The sequence below is a fragment of the Eucyclogobius newberryi genome, unplaced genomic scaffold (genome assembly GCF_026437365.1).
Source record: "Eucyclogobius newberryi isolate DKJ021-1_F unplaced genomic scaffold, fEucNew1.0.hap1 SCAF_4, whole genome shotgun sequence".
Lineage (NCBI taxonomy): Eukaryota > Metazoa > Chordata > Actinopteri > Gobiiformes > Gobiidae > Eucyclogobius > Eucyclogobius newberryi.
The window spans coordinates 16789743-16817029 of record NW_027316056.1 but is presented as its reverse complement, the minus strand read 5'-3'; the positions used below and the strand labels follow the sequence as shown (position 1 = coordinate 16817029).

Genomic DNA, 27287 nt, shown 5'->3' with positions numbered 1-27287 from the left:
GGCTTCACTAATCAGACATGATGCTCCTGCGGCATACATATGTTTTATCTGTGAACAGGAGTTTATGTGTTATGTATGTGATGTTATTACATGCTTTCATTCATTCGGATTAAACCAACATTTCAAACAAACAAAAAGATTAACCAAGTGTAAAGTGGATTAAAAGTGTTTTGGGAACAGTTGTGTACCGGTGTAGGTTTAGTATTACTAGACACTGACCTCTGTCTGGATTTGGAGTTGTATTTATAAAACACTGTCAGGAAATGTTTTAGTTATAACACAAGGAAACTTTTTCAAGGCAAATTCGCTTCAAACTGATTTGTATATCCACCTCGGTAGTAGAAAAATAAATAATGAATATATTATACAAAACAACATTTTATATACAAAATAATACTGTAATTCCATATTGTGATCTCCACAGAGAGAAGCAGCTTGCAGACACCCCACAGCAGAAAAGTTGCACAGTAGCACATTAACATCCCCATGGATCACAAAATGATATCAGTAATTTATCTAGGTCCATTTCCTGAAAATAAAATCAAGGATGGCCAACTTGTTCAACATAATCTTCACTTTATAATGAGGTGAACAAAGAATTTCAGTATTGTAGAATGTAATGAGGGATCCGACCGTCTTATTATAGGTAATATTTATGAACCTCCTGATCTTGACTTCACTCAATTTAAGCTTGAACTAAGTTTTATATAAGACAAATAAAGCAGATCAAACATGCCATCTTCTTCGTGATTTTAACATATCTTTAAATGTGAAATTCAAATGAGTTTCTAAAGACGCTTCATGCTTTACTTTTTCCTTGCAATAGATAAACCAACCAGGATAATAATCAATACATCTGCAACACTTCTTGACAAATAAATTACATTATTTCGCAAATGTCTAACACAAAATAGAAAACGGGGGATGTTGTGTCCTTAACTGAATGAAGCAACATAATTAGATCATGTATTTTAAGAGGTCAAAGTTGATCTTATTCCCTGTTTTTAACTCTGTTCCAGGTGTGCCGTCCAAGCGTAATGAGCTGTATTACGAGTGCTGTAAAGAGCCATACCCCGATGTGACGTTCACTGTCACAATGCGGCGCAGGACACTTTACTACGGGCTGAACCTGCTCATCCCCTGCGTGCTCATCTCGGGCCTGGCTTTGCTGGTGTTCCTGCTGCCGGCCGACTCCGGGGAGAAGATATCACTGGGTAAAGAGGCACAGGAAAACAAATAAATGTGCTGCTGTTGTTGCTTTGGTTGTTTTGAAATTGATTCCTGGCTCTAACAATTTACTAAATGCCGTGTATTGCCTAGGGGCCAAATTGTTGTGAGAAATGTGTGCCGCCAGTGATTTTTACTGTCATTATTTGTGCATATTTTCCGTTTTTTTTTTCCCACAATACCAAAATTGTGTATTCTGGATATGAAAAAGTCATTCGACAAAACACAATGCAGATGGGAGCTCATAGTGACCCATGCAGTTTCTAAAGTACATTTTTTAGTCACTTTAATTTATAAAAACGAAAAAAAGGTTTTAACGCTTATTCAGTGCTAATCAGCATTGTGGTATGTAAACATCACAAGGCCTATCATTTTATTGGAAGTCTATTTCTAAAACATCATAAGCCGCAAAGTTATTAAAACATGTCATCGAATAGATAAAGACAAAGCACCTATAACCTATAACCTTATAGCCTATAACCTTATATACCTATAACATTACTTGTAATTCAGCACTGTATTGACAGCGAATCACTAAGTCATTAGCATACATTAAATGGTTTATGATTTTGTTTCCAACCCTACATCCCGTTCTACAGTCGTTTAAAAGCACAGACAGATCACCCATAAAAACATTAAACAAAAATGGAGACAATATGCTGCCCTGCCTCACTCCATTTCAGACGTAAAATGGGCTAGTTAAATGTTTCATTTGTTGGGCATACCAGAAAGCCAAGATCAAATCAAATCAAATCAATTTATTTTTGTAAGGCCCAAAATCACAACAACAGTTGCCTCTGAGGGCCACAGGGAGAAATGAATCAACAATGTCTGTGGTGGCGATGGAGTCAGACAATGTCTGTGGTGGCGAGGGACGATGTCCCAGGGTCCTCTGTCCTTAGACTCTCCTTCTCGGCCAGGAAAAACTACAAAAAAAACCTCTTTGGGAAAAAAGCGTAGAAACCTGGAGGAGTTCCAGTGAAGGAGAGATCCGACTCTCACAGACGGACACGAGGAGACTGATTCTTAGAAGATTCTTATAAACATTTGGGAACACCTTTCTTACATAATTTATAAAATATCTTTTCATAGTTAACATAATCAAAGCTTTAGAGGCATCAATAAAGCACATCAAAATAATGGTACTGTGGCTGTGATAAAACTCTTAACAGTTCTTTCAGGGCAAATATGCACATGTCTGTTCCATGTCTGGGTTTAAAGCCAAACTGGTTGTCAGAAGTCAGCAGAAATCTTTCTATAACACTTTAGACACTGGCCAAGGCAATGGGCCTATTGCTGTCTTTGCTGTTAATTTAATCTGCTTTATTTTTCATGAAGGAACTAAAATCACAGACATTAAGAAACAAATGCTGAGCAAAGGATACAGATTCCACTGGCATACTTCAAACGTTCAGCAGATATCCTGTCTGCACCACTTCACTTATTGTTATCCAGTTGCATCACTGTCTCATAGACATCTCTTGTGGGGATACAATTACATCTTCACTTCCACTACAAAGGAGTTCCTTTTGACACAGTTAAATGTTTTTTACACAGCTGAGTGATCTGCTCCACTTCAATGTCAATGTTCGTTGGGAGGAATGTTTTACAATTGTTTATTTTTGTATTTCTTTCCAGAAGTCAATAGGACTATTGCTGTGTAATTTCCTTGCCAGTGTATCAGCTCTAAGAGTGTTCTCATTTTTCTCGATGTGCCGTAGGACATATTTAATGTTTCAAGTTTGCCCTCTTTATGCACTCAAGTGTCGGGCCATACTTTGGTCTGCCTGACTCAGCCCAGACTTTAAAAGGGACATAATCAAAAGTGGCAAATTCATAATTAATTCTCGTGTTCTCAATGTAATTGTGAGCATCATTTGTACAGATGCAATGGTCTAACCAGAAGGTGGTGTGCCATGTCTCTTGCATCTCACTAGAGAGGAACAGACCATTGTTGGAGCAGAAGTGCTTTAAATGATTAGCAAACATGGACCTATGGTCAGAGAGATCAGCATTCAAATCTCAGATTGTCTTGCATGTATGCCATAATATAGGCATCATATCTATTTAGATATTTCAATTAATGATCTTTCAAACGGTGTATAAAAGTTCAACACAGTGAACTTTTTATCCCAACCACAAAATTCAAGACCTATTGCCCAGTCTACTCCCAGACGAACCACTTTGAACCCCGGATCATATTTTTGTGCCACACCATAACACCTCCAGATTCTGTTGCAAATTCGTCTATTCTCCTCTCCATAAGTGTCTGGATGTATGGAGTTTAGCCTTTCCAGATCCTGCTCAGAGGAACGTCTCCTGCACACATATCGCTTGTTTCTAAAAGTATATTTACAACTAGGCGGCGTGATTTATCAGCTTCGCTGTGCTCGTAATCCTCGCACATTGTAAAATACAAGATCATTAATTGATTAAGCCTTGTCACAAGCACTTGCCTCTGTGATCTCAAGCGCAACAGCCATAGGCTCTGGTGCAACAACGCCAATCTCCGCTCCGAAACATAGGGCATGCTGCCAGTAGCTCTACGTTTGGGAGCTTCATAATACCAGCAAACTTAAATTCCCTCTGGCTAAAGTTGTGCGTCATATAGTTCTGCTACTTCATTACACTCTGCCATCTCATGAAAAGACCAAAATCTGGGGGGATTTAATGTTATTCCCCCAATACTCCTTCATTTCCAGAGAGCAGAAAGACCATTTGTACTGTTGGCAATGCTTATCAGTTAAACTGGCTTACGATATAGAACTTCACGTACATATGTTATGCTAATACTGACATTATAGCTACATTGATGCTGGTTTTACATAATTAGCAATTAAACAATGTAATGTATTACCATAAAAGAAAGATAAACACCTGGACTTGCAAATGCCAAAGCTTAAAAATGTGTCACAAACACATTTGGACATTGCAAATCAAACCTAGCCCTGTATTTGCTGTATTTTGAAGTTAGCCTGTTTTTCCCATCAGGCATCACGGTGCTGCTGTCACTGACGGTCTTCATGTTGCTGGTGGCAGAGATCATGCCAGCCACGTCAGACTCTGTTCCTCTCATCGGTACGACACCTCTCTTCACTAATTACTGTTTGTTTGACCTTGATAAGACAAAAAACTAAAAGACTGAAAAAAGAAAAGCCATTATTGGATGTTTTACACATTCTCAAGGGAGACACAAATGCACTATGCTTGAGTGGTTCGAAAAAAGTCCTACCTCTGGGGTATAAATAAATCAATTGTTAAATCAAAAGAAACATACAAGAAAACTTCTGCTATCAAATTTGAAGTGGCTCAAACTAAGACCTCCACAATTACATACAAATAAATACATAAAATAAAAAAAATAAAAGGTCAGAGCTATTTTAGTCAAACTTCCTTCAATCTGTTAAAAACACAAAGGTATCTTGTTACTATTCACCCCTGTCTTTACGTAATGCAGATGCAGCTCCAGCGTCACTGTCGTCTCCAGCATGTTGTTGTTACGTGTTGTTGTGACAGAGAGCAAACCTGTGAGGCCCTGACAGATACAGGGGGTCATTTTCCCAGAAGGCACCTGGCCTGCGTTTCACCCACACCCAAATGTCAGTCTACGATAGTCACAGCGGCTCATATTCACAGCTCCAGGGCCAAACAGGTCCGGACAGCATCATTGGGCCGAGCAGTCAAGGAAAACTGGACCGTTAACAAACAGTGTATTGGACTTATTAGCACAAAGAAAAAAACAAGTGTTATTGAACGGCTGCAACAAAATATTATGTTGCAAATTGTTTAATCAAATATATTTGTTTGATGAGTTCATTATTTTGTATCCCAAAAGACTCATGAAGGGAAGTTTTTACTGAATTTGACCCCATTAAAGCTAAAGTGCTGCTTAAAGACATCCTGATAATAGTATAATAGAGTATAACAGAGATTTTGATGTCTAATCCTTAAAACCTCATTCCTCAGCACATGTTATGGAGCTTGTGTGTAGAACAAATAAAGATAATACGATTACCTGATTAGTTGACAATGATTTAAACAATTCATTAGTTGCGATGAATTGATAAACTTGTTTCAGCTCTACACTGTTTATGCAACATTTGTATATACATACGTATAGTTATTCCAGTCTTAAAGAAACCAAGAGAGCTACTAATAAATACAGTACTTGGTCTTAATTATATTAATCAATGCTTTACTTTTATACACTATTATATTTCTAATACTGTATTTTCCGGACTATAAGTTGCACCAGCCAAAAAAAGCATAATAGAGGAAAAAAAACATATATAAATTCCAAGTTAAGGTTGCAAGTGTGAAAATAACAAATAATATCCATATAAGTCATTTAAGTATAAATTATATATTTATGTAAGTCGCACCCCGGCCAAAACTATGAAAAAAGGTGCAACAGTCCGGAAAATACAGTAAATACATTAATATGTTGCCTCTACTTAAATTTTGTTAAATCATGTTAGCACTTTTACCTATAGCATTTTAACAACAACTATATTTTATATCAGACAACTTAAAAGTGGGTTCTATAAATATATAAAGCATTTTATGTTGGTTAACATGACATATACTGCTTCTCTCCAGCTCAGTACTTTGCCAGTACAATGATGATCGTGGGTTTGTCTGTGGTAGTGACTGTTCTGGTGCTGCAGTTTCACCATCACGACCCACATGGGGGGAAGATGCCCAAATGGGTGAGTCAACCATCAATGATTATTATTACTAAAGAATAAACTCTACTGTTATATTCTAGAAGAGAGAAAATGTTTATCACTGGAAGTCAAGGCAAGGCAAGTTTATTTGTAGAGCACATTTCATACACAGGGCAATTCAAAGTGCTTCACAGCAGGAAAAATGCATTAAAATCACAAAGAAAATACAGAAACAGAAATACAATAAAATTAACTAAATAAAAAATTAAAATAAAAAACACCTAGCCAAATCCAAATTTATCTGACCACATTGGCAGGCAGGCAGGAAGTCAAATCTAAACAAACTAACAATACATAGTTTTAGGGCTGAAGTATTTTAGTCAATTAGTCTAACGAGTCGACCACATTTTTATTGTCCCTCCCATGTTGTTTTTATAGTCAACTGAAAATCTTATTTAGATTTAACAATTAATCAACTAATCGTGACTAGTCAACTATAAAAATAATCATCTAAATAATAATTAATAAATACATTTAATCAATAGTACACTTTTATTTAATTTTCTATCTAGAAGCCTTCAGTCACCACATTTCAATCTTTATTTGTTAAAAATGTATTTAGAACGTACAATATAAATAAATAATTTGACCAGTCGACTATTAAATTCATCTTTAGTTGCAGCCCTAATTAATGCACCATAAAGGAAAAGGAATGTAGTGAGTTATCTGGAGTTCTGACAGTCCAATCTGCCTGATGAAGTTTACGTACTCTGTGTACTGTATATACTTTTTTTGAGAGATTTTGCCACCACGTCTCCTTTCATGCAACTAATCAATGCTCAAGACATGTGTTTATTCAACCAAAAAGTAATTTAGTCAACTACAACCCGAAGTGATTTTAGAATATAGGTGAGATACAATTGACAGCCTTACAGAAAATGCAGGATTTAGATTTCCCCTCTTTCTTTCCCCCATCTTGTCAAAAACTACCTTTATTGACTCCATCTGCAGATCCGCGTCATCCTTCTGAACTGGTGCGCCTGGTTTCTGCGTATGAAAAAGCCCGGAGAGGACAGAAAAACCTCCAGCAGGAGCTCTGCCCACAAATACGCCCCGCCCCACCACACCAGCGCCAACAGCATCCAAATGAGCACCATCCCAGGGCAGGCGACCTCCGGGGCTCCAGCCATCACCAACGGAAACATGAACATGTATTTCGGATACCACTCCATGGGCACGGACAACCCAGCGTTCCCGACCAGCACGGACTCCAGTGTGTGTGGCAGCACCCACCCCAGCGCCCCGTCTCAGCACGAAGTCCACTTTGAGCAAACCAGGACTATACTCTTGGAGCAGATCCCGGAAATTTCCCGCATTCTGGAAGAGGTGCAGTACATAGCCAGGCGTTTCCGAGAGCAGGATGAAGGAGAGGCCATTTGTAGTGAATGGAAGTTCGCGGCAGCTGTTGTGGATAGATTGTGCCTAGTGGCATTCTCACTATTCTCCATTATTTGCACCTTTACTATCCTCATGGCGGCGCCAAACTTTATCGAGGCAGTTTCAAAAGATTTCACATAAAAGGGACAGCCGTAATCGACCGATAAAACTGTGCCACTCCAGCCTCGACCTGTTCGATAAGCGTGAGACATGAGTTCATTGAAAAACACACAATCTTTCCTTCTATTTTCACATTGCTGTCAGTGATATATTGTATTTTTCCCCTCAAAGAAGCTTCTGGTGGATATATATCACACTGTACAGTTTTACATGTTGGAAGTTGCTGTTACTGAGGTAGAACACACACGTATGCACTTTCTATCTGTACCCTGCTCTATGTCATACTGATACATGTCCAAATTAGATTTACATTGACTGGAATATAGAAAAATGTGTAAGGATTTTGGAGACAATGATTGTGAGGAATATACAGTATGTATCTAGAAACATCTCTTGTGTTCTTGGACTGCACTGGTCAATATCTGTGTAAATTGGTTGAAGAAAGGGATGACATGGCAACAAATACTGAAAAGATGAGATGCCAGGGCAGTTGAGGTAGATTTGTCAATTTGGATTGGCACAAAACCGCTACAAACAGCAGCTTACAATGTAGCATGAAGGTCTGTCCCTGGAACATACATTATACATTATATATAATATATTATATTATATACTGTAGGTTGGTGGTGACCTTCGTCACACAAGTTCAGGTCAGGTTATTTTTTTAATTACTTATTACTTTTTGTCTCTCACTCTTGACAAACAGACATTGTAATATTGTGGTTGTTAACACACATTTGAACATTGATCAAGGATGTAATATTATAATTAAATGTGCCATCTTTGCCATTTATCACTCTGAAAACTGTGTGAAATTGGCCCATGATCCACTGTACTAATCTTCTCACTCACTTCTCTGTTTCAGTAACTATTTTTGTCCAACTTGAGCACCATGTACAAGATATAAAAAAACTGGAGAGAGATTATGGAAAGACAATATTTGTCAAGTGGGATTTGTGAACCGTTTCTGATGGGACCCACTTGGCTCTTATCTTTTGGGGAGCTTTGTTTTTGCTCTCTAACTCTTAGCGAAAGGCAAACGCATTTTTTACCCCTAATCTCTTGTAAACAACATGCGAGCAGGATTACTGGATGACCTCGTGTAACAGATTTTCCCGTTTAACCCTTGACTCAGGCAAGTCCATGTCTATACAAGTAAACTCTCTGCTTAGCAACAAGCTCCACCAATTGACGCTTTGGAAAGAGAGGGAGACTGAAGACTGTGTTAATCAAGTTAATCAATTAAGACAAGAGCAGACAAAGAGCTGCCATTTGTTGTGTACTTTTCAGGTCAACCATTCAAACGTCATCTGAGCCCCAAGATTTCAATACAATGTGATTCCAACACAGCATTGCGAGTATATTTACGTATGTGCGTACGATTTCTGGACTGTGGCTGTGTCATGTGCGAGACACTTCACCCACGTTGCTTATTTGAGTTGCAGCATTGGCTAGATGGGAAGTAGAGTTTTCAACAGTATCGATGTACCAGATGTGAAAAGATACTAAAATAGATACACATTTGAACAAGTATTGATGTTGAAAAATTAAATAAATGAAGAATATATATATATATATATATATATATATATATATATATATATATATATATATATATATATATATATATATATATATATATATATACCTTTCCAGTATAGTTTTGATGGTCTTGCTCTATATCAGAACAACTTTTATTTTGTTGAAAATAGCATTCAACTGACCCAAAGGAAATTGATGTTGTTGTTTATTATTGTGGTAAAAAACAACAACACAGCCTTTTAATCAGTGACATTTAATCAAAAAAAAAAATGACAAATATAAATGACTCAATCTCAATTAGCCTTAATTACTATTACAACTTTTACGATTAGACCAAGACAAACTTGATTGACCCACAAATGCAATTACGTGGGCACAATAACTTAAATAATTAAACTTGCAAAAATAGGAAGACAAGTCCAATCTGGTTAAAATATTACACTACAAACCATTATCACTTTACTACATGGTCAAATTTCTCTCAATAATTTGCATATTTCAAATACAGATTGAGAGAATTGTGCTGTTAATGAAACACAACAGCTCTTACCTTGATCTATTTTATCTTGCCACTAATAAGGATACTGCATCTGGTCTTCGTGGTCACTACGTGGGGGGAGGGGTCTTGCTTACTGACAGTACGTTGCTTTATATGTAGTTATTGCACTCCCTCATTAGTACAATATAGGATCTGGGATGGATTTGGAGCTGTGCTGCGCATTATGTCTCCTCAGTCTTGTGAACTGTAGCATTCGAATAAACACTATTCTTTTTGTGACTTTTTGTGTTGCAAACTGTGTGCTGCCACCACTTCAAGTCACAGTTGTTATTACTGTATTTTATCTCATAGTTTCTTGTGAGAAAGGTGTACATTTAAAGGCTCACTGTGCATTATGATTTTGAAAGAAAATAAAGAAAATGTGTGTTAATAGCCGCATTTTGAATGGTAGACACGCCGCAATTTCTATTTTATGGAACAATTCACTTGTGTGTTGAAGGATTTTTGTCATTTAAGTCCTGATTTTCACTTGACAATACAAAACATCAATGGCTTGGCAGTCTTCTACAGTTTTGCTCGTGTGGACCTCCAACAAGGCCATGCGCAATCCATTCACCCAGTCGTAACGTGATTATGAGCAAATTTCAATGCTCTGTTTTCTTCTTAAAATAAATACAGTCTTTGTCAGGGTTTGTAGGTATGTATAAATAACGGTTATACTAATATCAAGCAACGGCAGAAAATTTGAGAGAACACGTTTGCACCCTGTAAATGTAAGCGCATATACATATAAATACATTCATACATTCATTACTTATTAAGAAAGGGTCGTTTTAGATGGATGCACAAACACTGACCCAGTTTTATCCATCTAACACTTACCAGCAACATTTCTGGACTAGATAAAAAAACATACCAACGTTTATTGAGTTTGCTGCAATCAAATTGTGTTGCTGTAAAATAGGCTTGGGTGATTATTATCTCTACTACACTATTGAATTGACTTAATACTGTACTGTTACAAAATAATAGTTGGTGCACATAAAAATACACTTGACAAAATATATGTATCGGGTATTATGGATTTTTATGTTATTACTGCAGCAGGATATTTCTCTGGTATTGTGTAAACAGGATGCGCTGCTTTGTGACCAGTTACACGATCTAGTTGAACAGTGTGTCTAATGTTTGGTCCCTGCGTCTAATGTTTGGTCCCTGCATCTAATGTTTGGTCCCTGCATCTAATGTTTGGTCCCTGCATCTAATGTTTGGTCCCTGCATCTCTGTGGATTCAGTGCACTTATTCTTCATGTAACAAGCGCACACCTGCACACTAGAGGAGATCCATACGACACCCCGCTCCACGAAGCACTGGCAGCACGCATATGCACCCTTCTGGCGTTCAGATGGGGCCCTTTACATATTATGTAGGTCAGCAATGTGGGGAATGCTAATCACAAGCTGTAATAACTTTATTTGATGTAACTAAATGCTTATATTATGACAATGTGTTTCTGCAAGGGAGGACTCGTGTTCACTTCAGAGCGATTTCAAACACGAACAGTTGATTAACCAATGTGACTTTGACAACATAAAATGAAGCGTTCGGTAATTGCAAAGTGTCTACTATTATGATTAATCCCGCTGTGCCAATTCAGAGTTTCTTTTTCACTTTCCCTGGACCTCATCCCACCAATAAACTCTGCACATACAAACTCTCCTATTTCATTTTAATCTCAAGTATTTATGTCAGTCTTTGGACAAGAATAAAATTTAATTTCGGGGGCCCATCTGTGTCGAACATCTACAGCTTTCCTCCTGCCTTTGTCTTAATCCATTGGAATGGAAATACGTGTGTGGGATGATAAAACACTCTGGCTTCATAGTGACAGGGGCACATAATCTCATTTACTCTTTCAATTTCTTCTCCTTCATTACAACTTTTTCGAAGAGCATCTTGGAATAGCCACAGTTATTCAGTTAATCTTAATCCATAAAAGGATTGATTGGGGGGAGTACGGTTAATGAGCTGGTTTAGAAGGTCACGAGGAGCTGGTGAGACCACACAATATATGTTTATGTCTAAAGGTTCAAAAACTCATTTTAAACACAGCTGGAAAGGGACAATGGCTTTTGGCAGTAGTTTCACCCCTGCTGAGGCAGATTCAAGTTCACAGAAATTCCTAGAAAACCACCATTACATCAGTACTGAGCACTTGAGGAAGACTATACGTATTATACAAAGTGTAAAGTATTGCAATTTTGAGTAGAGTTGCAAACGTTGTTTCATTAATAGGATTCAGTTCAAAGTTCATATTTTAAATGCATACAGAAGAATTGACAAAGACTGAAATAGCCCTTTAAACTGACAAACTACTAAATAATCACATGTTTGTGCAGATTTAAATTACAGTGCAGTTTTATGCAGAATAAGACAAGTTTGTTGTTTGTGGAGAAATAGTAAGTAAAAAATTGCAGCCCTAACCAACTGAAATGAATCCCTAAAAGAATAACTGGCCATTATCTGGTTGGACTGTTTGTTTCAGATTGGCCTCTTGTATATGAACACAGGCATGTTGGAAATTCTTAAGCATTTGACCTTGAGTGAAAAAACAAACCAAAATGCTTGTTCATTGGAGCTTGCAGTGAGTGTGCCTGTGCTCTGCGGCTCTCCAACATCACAGCACTACACTAATGTGTTTGTAGAGGCATATTTTATGTGTTTGGACTGCATAACCTAAGTGACACAAACAGGCTGCGGATGTGAGGGGGCAGTGGCGGAAACATTTGTTCATTTGAAAATCATCGCCTCTTTTCTCCAGTCTGAACTCATCTCTCTAAACCAAGTCATGTTTCTTCATTTACAAACCATTAACATTGCAGCATCTGCACTCACCCATCCAATGTTCTATCTATCCGTGGTCTGTTGTCTCCCTGAGGCATGTGGTGTTCTGCAGATTCCAGTAAGCACAACGTTAAGTCTTCATTATTGGACTGCGCATGTTATATTCACAGACAATGTAGCTGCCCATGAGATGAGGGAGCTGTTTTATCATATGTCTAAAAATAACATTTAAAGTCACACTGTAGCATATGTTCCGAATATGTTTATTTACACATGAAAAAAATGAGGTTTTGGAAAATTTTATTTCACTATATGCCACAAAAAGATCCCGTGGAAAGTGACCTGGGTCAGCTGTTGCTGCTCCGGTTTATGGACCGAGATCTTCCTGTTATCAGGAAACTGTGGGATCAGTTTCTCTTCTGTACCATACATAGGTACAGAAGGGGAGACAAATGGACACTCTTACATCAAAGGAAAAGATAGCATATTCATATAGACAGGAAGGACAGATGACCAAATTTGGATAAAATCCCAGGACTGTTCTTCTACAACAATGCCTGGAGCACAGCGGGAGAGCTGGACTCGCCAGGGTATCTCCATGTAGGGTCAAGAAGAAACATCTGATCAAAGGGGTCACCTGTGACTCCCACAGGCATGCAGTTATCAGTTACCTGATAACTGGCAGATCTCAGTCCATAAACAAGAGCAGCAGCTGACCCAGGTCACTTACCGCGGGATCTACTTTTGGCATATAATCATATGACATTTTTCCACAACACTAGTCATCCAACTGGCACAGCAGAGCAGAAGCTTTGGAGATCCAATAATCACTTGGTTGACTAGATGGAAGCATGACTGTCACAACAAAATTTGTGGAGTGACCTGGAAAAAATATGAAAAAATCAGTTTACAACTTGCATTTAGAACAGATTATATAGTAAAAAAAAAATGTTTTGTTAATTTATGGATGCATCTTCTATAACACACCAGTAGTGGAGAGGGTCCCGGCCCGAGCGGAGGTCTTGTACAGAGGAGCCTGGTACAGTTCGGGATCAGGGGTGTAGTTCTGTTGAGGCTCAAAGTGCACCATCGGTAACATGGAGTTCATTTCTCGAGGTAAAGCGTCTGCAATCACCATGTTGTCATCGTCCCAGCGGCTCGAGTCCATAAACATCCCGTGGACTAGAACACCGTCCCCCGGATCAGGAAGCTGTTGTGACCACAGAATGATATACAACTTTAGGGTTGGTGTTTCTTGTAGTTTTTGGGGTCTGGATGACCCACAGGCATCTGTAGTTGCTTTTTTTTAAGTTTTAAAAAAGAAACAGTAAAATGTGTTTTTAACCTGCGCACTATCTTTGAGGGATTTTTGTGATGCATTTTTAGAAAATTACCTTTGAGGTTACAATGTCCCATTATATGTCCCATATATGGATGCAAGGGGGATTAAATCAAATAAAAAAAAAAACATATTTAAAAACACATAGGACAATTGTGTTATTTTCAGGTGAAAGGTAATATGCTGAAGTTAAAAAAATAAAAATGAAAATAAATTATGAGAAATTTAAGTTAATTTCTTTAATCCTAGCTCTATTACCTTATCATCCATGTCAAGTTTAGCATTTTCTTGTATCGCTTCGCTCACAACCACCTGGTCCCTGTAGAACGGCACCATGTTAAAACGAAAGTTCAACTCATCAATCGGCAAATTGTAACGTCTCGCGTGATTCTGCAGCACTCCTATAAAAAAAAAAAAAAAAAAAGAATAAATTAGATTAGCCTTTACATATTACAGCCTTATGCTTTTGCAGCTATGGTTCATTAAAAAGCGTTACAATGTTTTACCCGTGAGAAAGCCTTGAGGAAAGAAGAACCCAGAGATCCAGAACGATTTGGGCACTCCACGTGTGATCCAAGCCTAAAGAAGAAGAGGAGAAAAGCAATTAACAATCTGAAAATAACTTTTTTTGCTGCTTTGCGTGTGTAACAGACCATGTTGTCTTACAAGTATAGTGCTTCTTATGGGACCTGAAAAGGGCCTGTGTGTCCCTGGTGAGGTCCGACTCACCAGCACGACATTATGAACCAGAGTCAGAGTCTCCATGTTTTGACTGCGTGTGAGCGAGAGAATGTTTTCAGACTTTTCAATCTCATGAAAGAGGAACTCAAGATGTGGAGAGTAGGCACAAATTATGAAATGTGAAGTGTGTGTTTCTGAGGGAGGAGATGGCAAGAGCCTGAGGGGAAAGGCCCAGTGTTCATGTGTCATTAGCATTTTCCTAATTTACTCAGAAACACAACACAAATACATGCATATGGAGACAAGGGAAATGTTGCAAATATTTCAGCTATGTGTCAGACAGTGGGGAAATATGGTCTTTGGAAACTGACATCATTCTAGGGCTGTCAAAAAAAATATATACCTAGATACTAATTAATACTTTAAGATACTAGATACTCAACAGGTGTCAATACAGAAAAAAACATGTATAAATAGAAACAAATATAATAAGACATTTCTTGAATAATTTGTATAATGGTCTGGATCTATAATTACTAGTATAAGACAATATGATGCTGTTGAAAATTACATTCAAGAGTGCTTTGAAATTGAATTGGAAATGTCAGTATTGTGAAACTACTTAACATTCTATAATTTGCACGTTTGCATATTAAACAAAATAAAATCATACAGCACAGTGTTTATTCTTATTAGAGAGCACACTTAGCTAGAGGTGAGCCTAGAAAGCATGATCAAACACGGGTCTGCATACATGAGGTCCAGACCATGTATCAATGAACAAGACACTGCAGATTGAACACCTCGTGCCCCTCACTGGTAAATTGGCTAACAATTCTGCTTCCAGGAAAAGTTCAAGTAATAATGATAAACTTCCCACATGTCTTTTGTTGCTCACCTGAATAAAGATTGTCCTGAGCACCAGATCTTTGACCCACGAAGCGAGCGTTTTCAGAGAAGGGTACGCAGAGTTGGCCCAGTGGCTCGGGACCTGGTTGTTGAGGAAGCTTGTGTAGATGCGGTCCATCTCTTCAGACATCACCACCAGACCACCAATGGCCTTCTGGAGAGTGACCAGAGAAGACTAGAAGGCAAACACAATGTATATAGTCAATGTTTTAACAAGGCAGAGAAAGTCATATTTTCACAGTTAAACTATAAGTAATTCAAGTCATTATAGGGCTGAGTGGTATTGATCATGATTTTGATTCAAATGTATTTTACGTGTAATTAACAAATAAATATGTTTTTAATAATGAAAATGAAAATAGAAATTAGTCTTGATTTATTTTGCTCCAAACAACGTGCTTTTAAAGGCACAGGATTAATTGGTAGACTTGACGACATGAGTACATAAGTCAAAATTTGTAATTTGTATTCGATTTGAACACACATTTGAACAAAAATGTGATTAATTATGCAGCCCCAAGTCAGTAAATAGCTATTTTTGGACAAAAATGTGATGCATACATTGTACAACTTGACTTGAACTTGACAGTGTACATTTTTCGCCATAAATCAAATCAAATCAAAATGATTTTCATACTATGAAATCATGAATCTTTTAGAAAAGTGCACACATCATGAATATGGTCATGTGCCTCACCCTGAGCACTTTGAGTAAATTGTTGAATCGATCTGTCTCCTGCCCCAAAACCGTCGTGAGCGAGTTCAGGCGTCCATATTCATCTCGGACAAAAAGAGACTCTGTTGCTTCACTCATGTCCAGACAATCTGCAGTTGGACACACACAAATAATAAATACTAAATCTGGTTTGAAATGCACAGTTATAATGTCATTCTGTGAATACTGACCGGGGAGTTTTTCCAAGATGGACTCTGCCAACTCACAGACAATTTCATCATTACTCTTCGCCCCATCACTGGCTGATGACCGCGGGTTCACATCCAGTATTGTGCTGATAAAAGATAAAGTTTCTTGTCGCTGCAAGTAAAACAAAACATTCATACTGAAGTAATGCATGATACATGCTTTTATGAATACAGACACCTATAATGCCGGGTTCACACTGAACATGGGGCGGGTACGGAATGTTTTAAACAGTCAAAACACATTCAGAACAGCCTTATGTAACAGTTGTAGGCTCTAAGTCATCAGAAACGTACCACAGTACACTAGTCACAGCAACCACGGTGTACTGTGGTACGTTTCTGATGACAGGAGCGCATTTTCAAGTGGTGCAGGTTTTCGCATACCCGCACCTCTGAGAACGCACACACTGATTATAATCACTTTGCATTTCATGCAAACCACACTTGAACTGTGCTTGATCTAAATCTGGTGTGACTTGAGTGTATAAGATAAATAGTGCAGAGGGAAAAAAAGTCTCTGTGGACAATGACTTACCTGAAAAGCCAAGTTAGCATTCTCGTGCATGCCAAACACCTCAGGATCATCAATGATGGGCAGACTTTCAATGTAATCCCTGAAATCCATGAGATGACTAGACTCTGGGGCATAGTAGATCCCTGCACAAACAAAACAAAAGTTAGAAATGATCTATAATCTCTATAATCTCCATGAAAGTAGTCTTACCCGAGGAGGAGTAAGTATAGCCTGGACTTATGGTTGGTGGTGAGAAGAAGCCTTTAAGAACGGTTCTAAGGCATCGCTGATCCCAGGCATCTGTCACTCTGCCTCCATACGTGATCTCACCTGGAGGAACATGGAAGATTTGTAACAAGGCAACCATTCCTCCGCTCTTAAATAGACCAATTCATCTTGAAATAGACATTTAGAATACATGTATTCATTATTGTTATGAGTGAAGCAGCGCGTCCCAGGAGACTGTCCATTGTTTGCTTTGTTCCCACCACTGGCTCTTAAAACCATTTTTATACCAACACACTAGTCCGTTCATAATTTACAGTTTGCCTTGGGCTGTGAATAAATCTACATGCACACTTGGGATCAGCACCATCAGATCTCTACATATTTTGTCTTTATTTCCAGAGGATTTTAAACAGACGAGACTAAGACAAATAAGAGATTATACATGTTAATCTTGTTTTGTCTGTTAATCTGTTATGAAGAGAATTATGAAACATTTTAAATAAATACAAGCATATATTGTATCCTCAACAAAATGATTAATGTAATGTTAAGCTTTATTTGCCATGCTAAACAAACATGATCAAGTCGAGTCTGGGAATTGCAAGAAAATGAACATTTCTGCTTTAAACTCTCAACTTGGATTGTTCTTTTGTTGTTTTTTTAGGACATTATTTACCCCCAAATTCAATTGCTTAGTGTTTTGTGCATAAATACAAATGGGGCACAATATCTGAGATACAAAGTAGTAACACAAGAGGCAGACTTAGAGGATATTCAGACAAAATGTGAGCTGAAGCTTGTTGTGCGCTGAAGGCATTGTAAAGCCGCTTTTGTACCTGGAGAGAAACAGCTCCTTCTACAAGAGGAAAGGCAATATCATGGTTGGTTTGAGAACAAACTCTCTGCTGCAGCCCCGGGTGGGAAAAAATGACTGTTAACATTAAGGATTAAACCAATAATACAGAAGAGAGATAACAGCAATGAGAGACATCAACATGATAATGGAGTGGCACGCTCCGCTGAGAATCATTTAAAAATGTAATTGAAAACCAGATTAGCCAAACTAATGAACTTTAAATACAAATGAGCAGTAACATTGTGCTACTCATTTGAACTTGTTTGAATTCTGTGATTAATGCCACAGTGCAGACATTAGTTTAAATGTTTGGATAAACTTTTTACACCAGGCATTATACCAACTGCAAATACATATAAAGTGTAAAACAACCAATAATAAGACATTTACTTTGTATTTTTAAAGTTAAGGTTGAGGTTAAAACAAAGTTATTACAGATTATTACACAGTGAAATACTTTGTACTCACTGGGGGAGGTACACGGTGTCGAGTATAATGATACAAAACGTTTGATCAAAATCTAAAGTTGCAAATAAAAAGACGCAACAGACAATCTAAGGATATTTTATAACACGTTACTATTGAAGAGCATCTCTAGACCCGATAGTGAGGGCCTGACGATTTAATCCGTCATGTATAATAAAGGCAATGTCCTGTTCAGGGTATGTGTGCATCTGTTGTTTTTTTAACCTATATAAATGCAGTGAAGAGGAAGAGCAGGGTTCACAGCAGAGCAAGCGCTAAACAAACAGGACCACAGCTGCACAAGTGGAACAGGCCATCTTTGTTACAGCAGAAAACATTAGGCATTTCCAATTGCACAAGATGGTACAACCGTGTGTAATGTTGACAAAAACAAAAGGGCAAAGCAAGGACAAACCACCAAAGAAGAAATGTTTGGATATGAAGGATGTTTGTTTTAAGTTTTCATACCAATGTGACTAGTTCAACCAGTCACAACCAGAGCTTAATACAGTATATTTAAAAGGAACATACTGTATTAAGCTCAGTCAGCTTTTATATAATGTTATGAATGTTTTATCCTCATCAAAACCTCACAAAGATTCATGTATCTTTGAGTAACCCGTGAGTAACCCATCCATTGTCCATTGTCCAGCGAGTGCTCAGGAAACTGTCCGAGCCTTGCCTCAACTTATTCATTATAAAATGAAAAGGAAATGAGCCTCCAGGTCAAACACATATGGTTCAAAAATATGTTTTTCTCACGTAAAATGAATGGGTTGTTATGCCTCAGTATGTATGTAACTGTTCAAATCTAAAAAGACATGTTCGGGATCCTCACCAGTGATGTAAATAAGAGCGTCCCATGGGATGGAGCCATCTTTGCAGTACAGGTCGAGGTTAAGCAGAGCACACTCCCTGTCACTATCATTGAACTCATAACGGATGTTCCAGCCCAGAGGGCCAAACTTCTTCCGCTCCTAGTCACAAAACATAAAACACAAAAGGAAATGCGTATCATGAATTATGCATATTGGTAGGGCTTTATGGGAGTTTGCACAGATGCAATTAAGTCATATTTGTTACCTGGATTATTGCATGGAAAAAGCATACACCAAAGACAATTTTTCTCCACTGGTTTCCAAGAAGGTGATCTTCAAAGTAATTATCAGTGATTTCTGTAAATGCTCTCCTCATATTTGCTCGCAGTCCTTTGGGAGGTTCATTCGTCACCTAGAAATCACATGAATTATTCAAATGAGGGCTCAAGAAGAATCAATGCATTCAAGTATCAAATTCAATAAGGCCTCATAAAGGAATATTTATTCTTTTATTTAAAACCTAAGGCTTTATTCACAGTGTAATTTTCTGGCCATGTTGAAGTGTGATTTTAATAAACACCATTCAAGCGATAAGCCACTAAAAATAAAACAGAATGTTGAAGGCTTATAATTTTACTCTTTGTCTAGCAGTGTTTTTGAAACCAAAATCTATTTCAGTGCAGTACAAAAACATGATTCCTTTCCCTCTTGAGCAAACCCCCTGAACTATTCTGTCATTAGTACGTGTAGAAGATGGCATTAATTAAAAACCCTTTGTGACACTTTGTTAATTTGCAAAAAAAGAGATTCCGTTTTCGTTAAATCTAAGAGTGCCACCTATTCCATGAGCCAAAATTATGAAATGATTAGTTAATGTGTAGTAAGTTGGACTTAAATGGTCTTATAATATTAATTAAGAGACATTTCTACATTGGCCAAGATGAGGTAATTCTATTGTTACAAAATATCCTAAAATGTCTAATTTAGGGAATCCTGATCACAGTGTGATCATCCTTTTCTCAAACACAGAACAATTGGTCCAGTCCTTTTGAAACACTCTTCTTAGGTTAAACTACAATGGGATCCTTCAATTAAAAACTACACTATACACCATCCATGGGGCCGTGCTTTGTTTAACGTTCTACATCATTTACCTCATGTGTGTACAAACCTTGACAGAATTTTGCAATACTGTGACGGGAAATACTTTTGAGGGCATGGAGCTCAGAAACAAGCGGAAGGATTCATTTAGCTTTGTATCTGCAAGTACAAAGGAAGAAAAGTGGTACAAAAAAAAAGAAAAAAGACCTATATATACATGTGACGGAGATATTTGAACTTGAATCTTGTGTACCTGGTTCAGAGAAAGTTTTTATAAGTTCCTCCATTGCCAACATCCAGGACACAGCCAAGTGACAGTTCTGAAGGAAGATCCAGTTCCCATTTTTCATCGCTCCGCGGATCAGCTTTTCGGCGATCGGTCCTTGTCCCTGCCCCAATGAAATAGACTCAACCCTGTACAGAGTAAGAGTAAGTCAGTAGCTCTAAATGTCCATGTTCTTGTCCTTATTGATGTACAGTAATGTTATACTTCTCAAGGTAGCCTTTTTCACTGGCAAAGCGTTGGAAGGCACCCATGGGATCGGAGCCTGTGCTGAGGATGAACACGAGTGGGGTGGAGGGAGACATGTCGAGATAAAGTTTGGCCAGGTCGATCGGGGGGTTCTCCACAAACTGCGTCCCCAGATTGACAATCACAAACTCAGTAGAAGCAAATACGACCTGGAGAGGAGTGAGTCAAGTCAAAAAACAGAGAAAACTGATACACAAATATTGAGATCAAAATGTGGATTTTGTTGGGTCCAGAAGCCATGTTATTAAATGTATGTGATTTTTGTTTTGTGTTTGTTGTGATGTTAGTTTAGCAGTTCACTCATCACAATTCAATATTTTTCAGATATGTGTAGCCCTGGCAAGAGTAATTATTAATGTACCTTCTCTTCCATTAAGCTCTTGATCAGGATTAACTTCTGGAACGAGCCCAGTCTCTCGTTCCAGTGACCTCGGACTACACCTTCCTTAGCATTCCTGGATTCTTCAAGAGGAGGTAGATCTGTGACATAACCCTGCCAGTTCTCTGGATTAAGTGATGCTTCAAAACGTCCTAAACAAGAGAGAAGTGAAAAATACTGTATTATGCACATTTGGAAACCATCTTTATGAACAGCTTTATATGGAGGACATGCATTACAGACAAGGTATAATGCGCTGCTAGCTTAACCTCACTTAAACTTCCATGATGAGAGCTGAGTAGTTACCTAGTTTGATAATGATGGGAGTCTTGATGATTTCGTTGGATATGCCCTTGAAACAGGGCAGGATGTCCTCAAGCTGCAAACAGGTCTTCCAGTAAAAGTCACTGAGCCATGGCACATCAGGACACTCTGGGTATTCCTAAAATCGTGAAACAAAATGTCTAAGAGTGACTTAAAATTGCATGCGCAGGGCTCCCTCTGTAGAAACAGAGATATAAGACACATTTAAAAATCATTAAAGGTTCTGCTTCTGACAGTGACATGATTGATGCATGGACCATGGTGAGCAAATGACTTCTAAAGGAACAAATGTGATGGGGAAAAAAAGTGACATTAGCATGTGGTGCTCCAAGGCAGACTCTTTCGTCAAACTAATGCCATATAAATGAGAGACAAATGGTGGTGAACCCAAAGGTATTCCTCCTGTGGGGCGCAGGGAGACGGTGCTACTGCCAAAGTCTCTCAGCACAGCACATCAATAAAACCAGTGCTATCTCAAAAGATCCTTAAATCTTTGCTTAGTGCTATCTTTTTACATAAAGCACCGGCTCTTTGCATAACATACCTCTCCCCACTGGGAAAGAGAATTGTAGACAGAAAGAGTGCAGTGTATTTAAAGTGCTCATTCAAAGAAAACCATTCAAAGAAACCTCTGGGTTAAGTTAGCCTTCAAGGACATATCTGATATCAAGGGTGTTAGTATGCAACATGTGGGCTGCACCACAGGCTGGAGAACTAAGATATTGCAATGCATTTCTTCTGTCAACTGAAATATTCTTCATGAGCTTGACGCTGACTTTAAAAAAAAATCTTAAAAAGAAAAACATTTTGCTGACCTGCAGCCACTGAGATATTTATAGGGTTGTAAATAAGCAGCATCTAGTTAATTTAACATGAACGTAATTACAAGGAAGAATTGACTACCGGTAAACAGAATACAAAACTACTACTAATATTATACTACTACTGATATGTGACTTGGAGAACTGCAACTAATGATTATTTTAGTAGACGACTTGTCAGCTATTATTTATTCCATCAGTCAACATTTAAATTATTGTTTCTATTGTACATTGAGACGTTAGACTAAAGGTTGTAATATGGTGACTGCAGATATCTAGATGTAGAAATTTATAAAACTGTATTACTTATTAAATTCAAAAACAGTTATTTATTTTTTTGACATTTTGATTTATTATTGCCACTGTCTTCGTTAAAAAAAAGTTTGTATTTTAAAGTCTATAGTCCAGATAATGATTACAATTGTCAAAATAGGACAATTATCTTATTGTTAACTAGTCATGACTAGTCGGTTAATTATTGCCGCTGTATTTGATTGAATGTTTTACTTTTAAAATGTGTTCCAAGAATTATTTTCTTGATTTATGTATATTATACATAAAACAAGAAGCTTTGGGATATCCACAGTTTTGCACAGCACACATTGAAAGTAGTGGTTTTAAAATGAATCGCTTTCTCTTTCTGTGGTTAATACTGTTCCTTTCACAGTAGCTCACCTTGTCCAGTGAGACAGCACCTCTGAGGAAGAACTGCCACTCCGCCTCTGAGATCTCCATTCTCTGCCTCATGATGTCCACACACAACATGAAGCTGTAGATGAGCTTGTGCTTCTCAAACAGCCCACGGGACACATTGATGTACGAATTGAGCAGGATCTGGTCCAGCAGGATCTGAAGACGCTTCTCCAACACACTGCTCTGCTCAGATGTCTCGATTGTGGTGACAAACACCTGTTGATTGTAGTGAAAACCGCAAGTGACCCATGAGGACAGAGCAAAAATGTGACAACAAAGTCTGCAAAGTGTTCCAAATGTGTAAAGCTTTGGGGGGCCAAAGAGGTAAAAGTGCACCATTAACATTTGTAAACTAGTTTTCTATCTAGTTTACTATTTGTAAACTAGATAGAAAAAATGATAGTTTGTTTTACCTGTTTGAAGTACTTGAGTGAGAACTGGTACATCGGATCGATTTCGGAGAGACTGGCTACAACAAAATATAACACCGAGCCGCGGGTGGCTACGGGACGGTATCCCTCTCTCGCCGTATTGATCTCGACCTCTGTGGTCTCAGCTTCCTCTAGGCGAATTTTTATAGCCTCAGATGTCACCTGAAGAAAACAAAACAGTTTAATTGCAGACTGTGACGGACATAAATTACACATAAGTAATTCCGTGTAAACAAACTACCTTTGACTCCTGCAGGGTTTGAACAAGCTCCTCATTATCGAGTATATTTCCCTTAGATGTAAAAAGCAGCTTTAGTATGCGGTCCTCAATGGCTTTTAGCTGGTTGCGGTCTTTGTTAATGCTAACAATCAACGCATTTCTCTGCTCTTCCAGATGGGGACTCTCCAGGCGAACAACATCACTTAAAAATAATATAATAAAAAATGATTTAATTAAATAATAACAGTTAGAAATCATCATTGTTGGTGCAGATGTAGATATTGTTTATATACCTTAGGAGTTGATCTTCTAGGCCAGACTTGGTCACAGTGAAATTAATAATAGTGACTTTGATACACACCTGAAAAAGTCCCAAAACATACATTTTATTAAGATGCATACAGCCCTATAGGAGAGCACACCGTGGAGTCCTCAGTCCACACACCCAGTCACTGCTCTGAATCTGTGCGGATTCAGCGATGTAGCACTACTTTGATTTGTGTTTTTCTACAAAGCAAAACATTTAAAAGGCATTTATGTCTTTCTCACCTCTGGGAGATAATGTGGGTTGGCCATTTTTGTTGTCATGTAAAACCTGAAGTTTTTGTCATAGTCAATATCTGAGTCTCCAAGTCGGATCAGAGTCCGACCGCCTGATACGAAAGTCTGTTTTAGCAGAATAGGCTCGAGAGCGGGGTCCAGACTCTCATTAAGCTGAAGACAAATTATCACAAATCAGTATTGTTAACAAAATGTGATCAGCTCAATTATTTTTCCAAGCTAATAACAGTAACAAGGTCTACCTCCTCCAACAGAACAGGCGAGCCGAGACGGATTGCATTTTCAAGGGTACGAAGAAAATTTGAGTCTGTTAATTTGATTACTTTTAAACCATTTTTGGCTTCTTTGGAACGAATCCATCTGTTTGCCTGATGAAAAAGGAAAATAGAGTCATTAAAAAATAAATAGTATTTCTTCAGGACATGACATTTTCATACCTGGTCTTGTGGATCTATCATCAGAGGCCAGCGCCGGCCCTGTGTAACCAGGATGGCGTTTTCTGTGGACACAGTGTCTCGAGGCAGACCTTCTGTGTTCCACTGACGAATCACATAAGGGTCGCCCAGAATATTAATCAGGCTGAAGCTGGAGCTGATGGGAATATTCAGTTCTTGGCACCGGTTTATCCACTGATCAATTAGCTAAGATAAAATGTTAAGTTTGTAAATTGTGATATGGTCATGGGATTGTTTCTGTTAGTAATTCAGTTCTGACAGGAGATTATACATACCAGCTGTCTATAGTGGGAAGTAAATGCTCCATAGTAAGCCACACATGCAGCAGCAATAAAGACATTGCCAACAACATTTATGAGCTCCTGATTAAACTGCTTAACACTCAGTTCCCAGCGAACTTGCTCGTCTCCAAGAGCAGAGGTTAGCTTCCCCGCTCTGTTTAATCGGGTCTCTGTCAGAGCCATGGTGGACACTAGGCACAAGAAACGCATTCAAAAACACACTGCCCAATCTTTTCTGTGCTGAAATTACTAGCTAAGCACAAAGGTAGAGGATTAGCTCTTACCCAGATCATTCTTCTCCTTCTCACTACTCTCAAACTGCTCTTGTAGGACACGGATCTTATTCTCCACTTCCATTAGCTTTTCCTGCTTCTCCATCAGGGTTGCCTTAGTCACCGCCAGTTCTTTCTATACGAAATAAGAGAAACTAACGTTGTGTAACAATCTGAAAAGGCTTGTGATTAATCAGGTCTACATACTGAACTACAGAACTGTGAGTACAATTCATTCAAATTGCACCACAAAAAATAGCACAATGGCTGTAGAAGGAAAAGTGTTATTATAGGTAGACATACTTCTGCTTTTTCCTTTTTTTCTCTTTTAGGGCCAACTTCTTTCAGAACTCTGCTGTAAAGATCCATTGCTCTGACCCACATGCACATTGATTTGCAGGCTTTGGAACATTTCTCCACCTATGTACAAAACAAAACCAAGTGTACAAGAACAATTTCCACTACAAGGTGCCCTGTCATTTGTATTACTTTTTCATAATTTTCAAACAAACCTTTTCGGGAACGAAATCTGGATTGTTGATATATTTCTGCAACTTTTGTATGATCTGTGGCTTGATATTTTCTTTGTCATAGTCAGTTAGACGCTTGAGGAAATTTGAATCTCCGAGTACTTGCTTAGCGCTTAGCCAATCTGTTCTGCAGAGGAAGTAAAAATAGAAGGGATTACATCTGAGGAATAAAGTAGTAGTTTCCTTTACATTATACATTATATTACAAAAAATCAGCTTAAGATGACCCTTGCACAAAGGTAAAAAAGGGTGCCAAGTTATAAGATGGTATGGTTATTTTCATGATGCAGACTATACGGGTGTAATATGTGATATTAGAGAAAGAATGTCACTCAGCAAAAACTGCATCTCATAAGTTTTAAAAAAAAGACTACTACTGAAACTTGCACTCACTTGCTGTTTAGTAGGATACAAATAGATTCCATGACGGTCATGACCAGGTCAGGGGGCTTGGAGAAGACTTTGAGCTCAGAGATGTCGGCCTTGTCCAGAGAGTTCAGGGCCTGATTAGCTCCCTCCAGAGCGGGCAGCGCCTCATCCAGGTCCCTTTGGGCATCATCAGCAATGGCCTGTGTTTCTTCTGCCTGGGCCAGAGCCAGAGCCTCGTCTTCTTTCACTACTTTACGGACCTGCAATCATCAACACAGTAAATTAATAACACAAATGAATAAATACAGTTTATAATGCACGCACTGTTAAATGCACATCAAATGAAATTATCTTATAATTAGACTGTGAATTTACATGTTGGACACAGAAATACATTTGGGCATATACACTATGACTGATGAATACAAAAATGCTAAATCTACAATTGGCATCTGTGTTTACAATATTGCACAGTTGTGTGTTTTCGCTTCATGCTCACCTTATCAGCTTTCTCTTGATCAACAAACAGCGTCTTCATCAGAGCGTCAACATCAATAGACTTTTGTTGTAGAACTGGTTCCAAAGCCGACAAGTCCACTTTCATTTTGTCCACCAACTCATTAGTCTCAAGCAGCTTGGTCAGTCCATTCTTCACACGGTCCCTTGCCTTTAAATGAACACATTGTGTGTACTCAAAGCTACAGAAATGTACAAATGTGTAGAAATACCAAAAAAAAGATATTAACATACAGTGACTAACTGTTTTTTCTTTTCCCCTAGCATGGACAAGTAAAGGTTGATCAGCTCCAGGTATGAGGTAGGTGTGGTGTAATATCTGCGTCTCAGCTCGGAGTAGTAGCGCTCAGCCATGTCGGACACACTGACATGTATCTCCACACACATGGTGGAAAAGTTCTGTTTTAGCAGAGCACTGCCAAAGTCTATGTTATGGAAAAAGGCCTGCGAGACAGAGAGCAGAGCCTCCCGTGGCCACTAAAGGGGAAGTATAATATTGTATATGGTACTATGCATGCTATAAAATGACCATTTGTGGATAAAAGTGAACGTACCTGTATAAACCAGTCAATAGTGCAGCAGTTGACCAGTGAAGGGAACATGCGGCATCGGGATCTGAAGGCATCACCAACAGGGCTCATGCACAACACAATGTGCAGTTTCTCCCGAACACGAGTAATGAAGTATTGGTAGACCTAGAGCATAAATACATATGCAAGCATATTTTAACA

At 38.3% G+C, this 27287-nt stretch overlaps 2 protein-coding genes across 2 annotated transcripts in view; one reads left to right on the top strand and one right to left on the bottom strand.

Annotated features, from left to right (window-relative positions):
- Positions 1 to 7662, top strand: part of chrna8 (cholinergic receptor, nicotinic, alpha 8) — a 53479-nt gene extending 45817 nt beyond the window's left edge. Inside the window, exons 7-10 of the mRNA XM_072463191.1 lie at positions 1020 to 1214; positions 4219 to 4305; positions 5827 to 5936; positions 6906 to 7662. Of these exons, the coding sequence (XP_072319292.1) occupies positions 1020 to 1214; positions 4219 to 4305; positions 5827 to 5936; positions 6906 to 7472 (959 nt within the window). The 3' untranslated portion in view covers positions 7473 to 7662. The remainder of the gene's footprint in view (positions 1 to 1019; positions 1215 to 4218; positions 4306 to 5826; positions 5937 to 6905) is intronic.
- A 4477-nt stretch (positions 7663 to 12139) lies between these two features.
- dnah6 (dynein, axonemal, heavy chain 6) overlaps positions 12140 to 27287 on the bottom strand; it is a 28169-nt gene continuing 13021 nt past the window's right edge. Inside the window, exons 47-78 of the mRNA XM_072462595.1 lie at positions 27111 to 27251; positions 26791 to 27033; positions 26540 to 26707; positions 26065 to 26300; positions 25654 to 25798; positions 25445 to 25561; positions 25154 to 25277; positions 24864 to 25060; positions 24571 to 24774; positions 24376 to 24501; positions 24122 to 24286; positions 23866 to 23933; positions 23594 to 23774; positions 23335 to 23514; positions 22904 to 23137; positions 21390 to 21525; positions 21066 to 21235; positions 20663 to 20853; positions 20426 to 20586; positions 20243 to 20331; positions 19337 to 19483; positions 19092 to 19230; positions 16915 to 17034; positions 16726 to 16847; positions 16173 to 16302; positions 15964 to 16091; positions 15256 to 15441; positions 14183 to 14255; positions 13935 to 14077; positions 13325 to 13547; positions 13068 to 13219; positions 12140 to 12443 (exon numbers count right to left, since the gene is read on the bottom strand). Of these exons, the coding sequence (XP_072318696.1) occupies positions 13116 to 13219; positions 13325 to 13547; positions 13935 to 14077; positions 14183 to 14255; positions 15256 to 15441; positions 15964 to 16091; positions 16173 to 16302; positions 16726 to 16847; positions 16915 to 17034; positions 19092 to 19230; positions 19337 to 19483; positions 20243 to 20331; positions 20426 to 20586; positions 20663 to 20853; positions 21066 to 21235; positions 21390 to 21525; positions 22904 to 23137; positions 23335 to 23514; positions 23594 to 23774; positions 23866 to 23933; positions 24122 to 24286; positions 24376 to 24501; positions 24571 to 24774; positions 24864 to 25060; positions 25154 to 25277; positions 25445 to 25561; positions 25654 to 25798; positions 26065 to 26300; positions 26540 to 26707; positions 26791 to 27033; positions 27111 to 27251 (4791 nt within the window). The 3' untranslated portion in view covers positions 12140 to 12443; positions 13068 to 13115. The remainder of the gene's footprint in view (positions 12444 to 13067; positions 13220 to 13324; positions 13548 to 13934; positions 14078 to 14182; positions 14256 to 15255; positions 15442 to 15963; positions 16092 to 16172; positions 16303 to 16725; positions 16848 to 16914; positions 17035 to 19091; positions 19231 to 19336; positions 19484 to 20242; positions 20332 to 20425; positions 20587 to 20662; positions 20854 to 21065; positions 21236 to 21389; positions 21526 to 22903; positions 23138 to 23334; positions 23515 to 23593; positions 23775 to 23865; positions 23934 to 24121; positions 24287 to 24375; positions 24502 to 24570; positions 24775 to 24863; positions 25061 to 25153; positions 25278 to 25444; positions 25562 to 25653; positions 25799 to 26064; positions 26301 to 26539; positions 26708 to 26790; positions 27034 to 27110; positions 27252 to 27287) is intronic.